General features: G+C 35.1%; 1 protein-coding gene across 1 annotated transcript; it reads right to left on the bottom strand.

Annotated features, from left to right (window-relative positions):
- Positions 1-2,152: 2,152 nt before the first annotated feature.
- On the bottom strand, positions 2,153-2,578 carry LOC112038414 (uncharacterized). The gene has a single exon (XM_024071254.2). The coding sequence runs from the start codon at positions 2,576-2,578 to the stop codon at positions 2,153-2,155; it is 426 nt and encodes a 141-aa protein (XP_023927022.2).
- Between the last annotated feature and the right edge of the window lie 4,527 nt (positions 2,579-7,105).

Here is a 7,105-nt window from a genome sequence, read left to right as displayed (position 1 = left end):
GAGTATAGAATTGCATAATCCTCATACATCGACTCAAGGATGGCAAAACTCTCTACCTTTTGCTATGTTCTTCTTCTCCTAATGATCAGCAGTGGTAAATACTTCAAAATTTATAATTTTATGATTTATTTCTCTCTTTTATGTGATGTATTTGATTTTCTTTGTAAATCCAAAATAGGCTAGGTGGTTGGTGGCTAGGTTTTCATATCCATTTCTCCCCTTTTAGAGATCAGCTTCGGAATATGTGTCAAACATTTCTTGTTCATTCATTTCTTCTTGTTATACGATTTATTTGATTTCCTTTGTAATTGTACATACATTATTTGGGTATGATTTTTATCTTTTGGGATTTGAAACTATAAAGACCTTATTGAAGAAGAAGTAACCATTACTGAAGAACATTTTAGAAGAATTACAAAAGAAACAAAAAACAAAGAAAGACGAAATTTAAAATTTTCTCAACAAGAGTTTTCAAACAATTTAGTGGAAACACCACGGCAAAATTGTCAAGTAAAGATACTCCATTATATATATATATATATATATTTCATAATTATTTTTTGAGGCAAAAACCAAAGTCATAACTTAATTAAGTTGCTTTGTGATTGATTCAATGTCTACTGCGACTGTGTAGGTGAGAAAATGGTGCCTATGATTGAAGCAAAAGATTGCTACAAAGCTTGGGATTGCAAGGGTGATGACCGATGCCGAGCGGACTGTCAAAACCATTTCAAAGGACAGGGAGTGTGTGACTTATTCACTGCACCATCTGTTATTAAGCAATGCTTTTGTGTGCACCCATGTTAATGCCACATGTACTAAAAATGTTGGTGTTAAAATAAATTGAACTCTATGGTCGTGGATCGTGGTTATGAATTTTATACAATCAAGTTTAAGAATGATTTATATGACATGCAATTAGGGGATTTTGACTCTTCCTAGTTAATTACCGAGCATCCAGTCAATCCTTGTGAATTGTGATTATATATTTGGTGTTTGTTATGGGACGGAATAATTGGAATAAAAATCCTATGTATTAATTTTTATTAATAATAATAATAATAATTTTTTTAAAGACATACTTTGAGAAAATCCATTAGCAAAAGGGATATCTTGGAAGTCCTTTCTTTTTCATGACAAAACCAAAATAAACATCTAATTTTAGTGTTCTGTTTTGTATTTTACTGATCATGTAAAACTCATTCTTCCTTTAAAATTAAATTACCAAATTTAAAATGGAATGAAAACCAAACAATGACATATTATAATTAGTGGAACATAAAATATATTACTTAAAATGAGATATAGGATTTGTATTTGAAGAGTTGCACATATTCAAAGTTTATTAAAGTAATCAAAGAATTTTGAACATCTTGTCATGAAAGAAAAAAAAAAAGAAAAAAAAAATGCTTTGTTGACAATACCTTAAGGAAATGCATTGGCATTTATTTATTTATTTATTTTTTGGGGCAGAAAGTGAAATAATGAGCACAAGATTGAAGGGTAAATTGGGTGGGTTGAGTAGTGGAGTTAGTAGGTATATAAATCAGCTAAACTTGGAGGTCTCTACTTAGTTGAGGGACTAAATTGAGTGCTACCAAAATGTATGGACCAAATTAACAATAATTCTAATACGTGGGGACAAAAATAATATTTTTGTATATTTTTTTAGGCAATACCCAAAGTGATAATGAAGCAACATGATTTTAATCATTTTTCTATTAGAAATGGTAGAATTTGCTGTTTACTGTTTACCTTAACCAACATGTTATTTATTTAGATGAGAATTTTTTGGGGTTTGTAATTTTCTTTTGGGGCTTATTTTATATAACATAGAGGTTAATGGCCCTTGTTATTGTTCAATTGGGAAAAATGGTAACTGTGGTCTGTGGTAGAAGCAATAGATTGCTGTGATATAGAAGTAGTAGATTGCTGTGATGCTTGGTGCTATAATGTACTGGGAGAGTGCACTTTTTTTTTTTTTGATAGGAAATACGAATTTGTATTCATGAGTTAAACAATAGAAGCTACATCAAAATCCTGAGCACAGGCCTACTCAATATGGCTTGTGTAGGATTCTACCCAAGCAACGTAACTAGCTAAAGACTTAGAATATTGTGCTAACATGTGGGCAGGGACATTTCCCTGCCTTTTAGTGTGCGTGAAAACAAGATCTAAACATGCATGCTTGCTGGTGGATGCCATCCACGATGAATTGGGTCGAGGAACTCGAAGTTGCATGCCCCAGAACAGCATTGATGACTTCCAGCGCATCACTTTCGAACACCGCATCTCGGATGCCTATGTCAAGAGCAAAGTGCAGGCCAGTCTCCAAAGCTTTTGTTTCCGTCTCCAGTGCACCAAGGGGACCCACCATGAGGCTACTTAAAGCAGCAATCACCATCCCGTTGCAGTCACAGATTATCACGCCCAACCCCACCTTCCTCTGATTTGCAAACACGGCCCCATCAATATTTACCTTGTATTGTCTTGGGATCGGTGGCACCCACCGTATTGATTCTAGGACCGCAGCAGCTAGCTTCCTTGGACCCTCATTGGCGAGCTGGTACTCGTCCATTAAGCCGAGCGAGTTCTTTAGAGTGACCCATCCAAGTTTGCCCCTTCCACCAGTCCGAATGACGTTCCTTTCTTTCCAAATACCCCAGCACACTGAGATAAACGTTCTGCCAACCCGGGTTGCACCTCCTCATGCCTTTGAAGCTTATCCAAAACATCCAAGAAGCTCCAATTGGGTCCAATATCAAAAGGGAGAGAGAACTTGCTTGTATTCCACACATTCTTGGCATGGGCACAGAACCAAAGGATGTGGAGAACATTTTCCGTCGAGTTCCCACAAATTGCACAGTCACCAACCACCTCGATATGCCTCTGCCGTAGAGCCTCTTTAGTAGCCAAAATGTCTGTAGCGGCCTTCCAAGCAAAATGCTTGACTTTTTGAGGTAAGTTCATTCTCCATAGCCCTTTCCAAGCTTTCTTCCTTGCCGAGGGGTTCGAGCACTCTGCTTTGCTGTCACCCTTGTGTTCCTAAAAGGCTAGTCTATATGCACTTTTGGTAGTAAATTTTCCACTTGGTGTTAATGCCCATACCATCCTGTCCTTGGGCCGATGCAAGCTTAATGGGATGCTTAGAATAGCATCGGCATCCTCCTCTGAGAAGCAGCAACGAATTCGATCTACTTTCCATTCCATGGATGCCCTGTTTATGAGATCACAGACCAAAGAAATATTCGAGCAAGCTCCTTCACTTGTGACAATACTATATGAGGTCCGCTTAGGGATCCACTTGTCGCACCAAGCTCGCACACCCTCCCCCGAACCTATTTGCCACCTCGTGCCCCTTTGCACCACCCCTTGAGCTGCCATTATGCTTCGCCAAGCATAGGAAGGGTGGTGGCCTAAGTCTACTTCTATGAAGGAGCAGTGGGGGAAATACTTTGCCTTAAAAACCTCGGGCAAATAAAGATGTGGAGTTTGTCTGCAACCTCCAACCTTGCTTCGCTAAAAGCGCCAGATTGAACAACCTCAAGTCTCTGAAGCCCATACCACCCATTTCCTTCGCCATGCACAGCTTGTCCCAGCTTAGCCAAGCTAGTTTCTTCTCATCTTTAACCTGACCCCACCAGAACTGCCAAACCAAACTAGTGAGTTCATCGCATAATTTCTTAGACAAGAGAAAACAAGACATGGAGTAAGATGGCATAACTTGTGCAACCGCTTTGATTAATATTTCTTTGCCAGCAGTCGTCAAGAGTTTTTCCTTCCAACTCGACATTTTGTTTGCCACCCTCTGTTTTAAGTTGGCAAAAGTATTGTTTTTTGACCGACCAACCATAATTCCTAGTCAATGTGTTTGTCCATATCAATGTTCCATTTCCCTTGGAGGCAATATTTAATAGAATTTCAGTTTGTTTACTATTAATTTACCCTAATATTGTTAAGGGGTTTTTACCTTTTAATTTTGTTTAAGAAGTTTCTTATATTTTTTGATAATTGATATAGGCTCTTGCTTTCAACATAACCTTTTAATGGGGCCAAAAGGTAAAATTATGAGGAACAAATTGTAGGAGGAGATGACATCTTGACATCTTTTTTTTTTTTTTTTTCGAAAAAATTTATAAGAAGTTTATTATTTTGCTTGCTTGGCATACAAAAACACAATATTGTTAAGGAAATTAGGGGCCGTTGGGTAACGTTGTTAGAACAACGTTGTTTATATTTTTTGGAAATATGTGGGTGAAAAAGTGCGTAGAAGTGAGTGCAATATTGTTTAAAAACTGGAAATATGTGTTTAAACACATGTAGCAAGCGCCCTAGATACTTGGTTTCTCAACTACTTAAGGATAAACTTGGCTAGGGGATGTGGCCAAGCTGAATTCTCTTTTTGATGGACAGTCAACCAAGGCTATTCAAAACCTTCCGGTGAGACCATGAGACCAATAGGACAAATTGTTTTGGGTCAAGAGTCCTAATGATAGCACTCTGTCAAAGCAGTGTATTGGAGTAGATTGGAACCTATTGAAAGCAGTAGGGATAGTGATGAGAGGACAGAAATATGGAAATCCAAGATGCATGATAGACTGAAGATGCTACTTCGGAGAGTTCCAGCAGATATAACGCCTACAAAAGATAAAGTGCAAAGAGATTGGAGAGGGACATTGGTTTTTTGCTCTGTCAAAGCAAGTAGAAACCACTATATATCCCTATCCAAACTGGAGAAGATGCCATCAATTCGGCAACTCAGCACGCTCTGAATCTCTGCTCCAGTCAAGTTATAGTTGAGAGCGATGATAAAATATGCGTGGAGGCCCTTCAAAAAGACAAAAATAAGTAGAGATGACCCATGGCGAATTGCAGTGTCAAGTGCTGATACACTAAGGTTGGCGCAGCTTTCACAAAATATTCATTTCAGCTGGGTTCCCAGATCAGCTAACAATGCAGCCCACAGCTTGTACACTTATGTTTTGCTTAACTAAATATTATCCATTAAAAAAAAAGTGGAAAATTTAACGAATGTCCTGGCATTAGTTTAAGGAATATTTTTTTTAAAAATAAATTTTTATAAAAAAATAAATAAATTAGTTATATTGATAGCTTTTTATATTTTCGATTAAAGTAGTATCAAAATTTTTCTAAAATAGTTTATTAATAGTAACCAAAAGAAAAATACGCTCCAAATTTTAAGTTTTGCTGAACAATATTTTTAGTGTGTATTATTTATTTATTATTGATAACAAGTTAGAAATCTTTTTTAATAGACAAACATCACATTACCATCAGCAACTAAGCAGCTGTAAAATATGGAGGTGAATCCTCCAACCAAATAATTTCAACACCAGAATCAACTACATAATCAGCAGCCCTATACTCTGATTGCAATCTCTAAATTCCTTCCATAACTTCCCTGCAAATTCAACAACCTGCATATATAGGAGATGATAAATCACCTTCATGGACTAATTTAATCCAAATCTACCATGCAATCACAATGAACGAAGATATGTCGTCAGCACTAAGACAATTAATCCAACCGAACATCAACCAAGCTTCTAAAATCCACAAAAATGGCGTCTCAAAATTACTGTACTTTAATAGTAGCAACACCCCACATGTTATTAACATAAGCACAAGACCAAAATGAATAGATAACCGATTCTTTAACATTGCCTACAGATGGTGCATAGGGAATCAATTTGCACTTTCCACTTATTCAAATTAAGAATAGTTGGCAAAGAATTGTGTGCAAAACCCTCCAGAAAAAATTTGAATCACCTCTGGAACCTTAGGAGACCACAATACTCGCCATATATATTTGATAGTTGTTTTTCCTAGAAGAAGATTGTCCATAAGACTAATCTTGTTTCAGTGAAAAAGTTGCACCATTAACCTCCTTGACCGTATAGGGACTTACCTAAGAGAATTAGCATTGGATGTTCTAAAAAAAAAATGCTTTTTTCACTTGGATATGTTGCACAAGAGTGTCCAAACTTGATGGCAACTGGAAAGAGTTTTAAATCAAAATTCAAATATTTTAAGGATGATGTCATGAACAAAGGGGTTTGAATTTCTAAATATATTTTGCTACATTTTAACATGATTTTAATTATATATGAAAATGATAAATTACATAATTTGGAAGATTATAATCGGATTGTATGAGGTGACATACTTGGGAAGAAAAGTAAATCAACATATAGAAAATCCACATGATGAGTATTCCAATTAAGGAGGAAATTTGAGCAATTTAAGATGATGTATTTTAAAGACATTATTAAAGACATTTGGTTGTCTTCTAGCTCTCTTCAGAACTTTTCTTTTTCTCACTTTTGTAGGCAAGGTAATGTTTTAGCTGATGCCTTTGCCAAGAGTGCAAAATTTTCTTTTCCATTGCTGATTTGGATGAAATCTGTTCCACCAGATCTTTATAATTGTTACTTGTTGGATTTTTCAGCTATTGAATAAAGTGGCCTCTTTGGCTTGTTTCTCAAAAAAAAAAAAAAAAAAAAATGATGTACTTTTAAGCAAAATATTCCGGAACATTATTCAATTCAATTTTTCCATTTGATAATATTTTTTTAAATAAATTATCAAATTACATTAGAAAATCTATTTCATTATTCAAATTCAACAAAGACAAGTAATATAATTTATTTTGTATATACAATTTTCACCTAATTATCATTATTATTAATGTTATTGTTATTGTTATTGATAATAATAACAATAACACAACAACAACAACAATAATAATAATAATAAATTGGGTTTATTTCTTCTTTTCAAATTAAATTTTTGTCTTATCTCTATGTTATCTAACCTAGTCTACCTATTTTAGCCTTTAAATCAAATGGATAGGAAAACAAAACACCAAAATTAATTTTTTTTTTATTATAAAAATATCCTTGCAACACCAAACACGATAAGCTTCATTTTTATCCAATACCAAATCCAATCAAGCATTTTTATCAAGAGAACTTTTTGTGCATCTCATTCCTAACAAGCATTCTATGATTTCCTATATACAATATAAAGGTTATGAGATACTCATCAAACTTTTCTCTCCATCTTCTCTTTGCAAGGTTAATTT

Source organism: Quercus suber, unplaced genomic scaffold, assembly GCF_002906115.3.
Source record: "Quercus suber isolate HL8 unplaced genomic scaffold, Cork oak 2.0 scaffold_109, whole genome shotgun sequence".
NCBI lineage: Eukaryota > Viridiplantae > Streptophyta > Magnoliopsida > Fagales > Fagaceae > Quercus > Quercus suber.
Note: the sequence above shows the minus strand (reverse complement) of the source record. Positions and strands in the feature narration are given on the sequence as shown.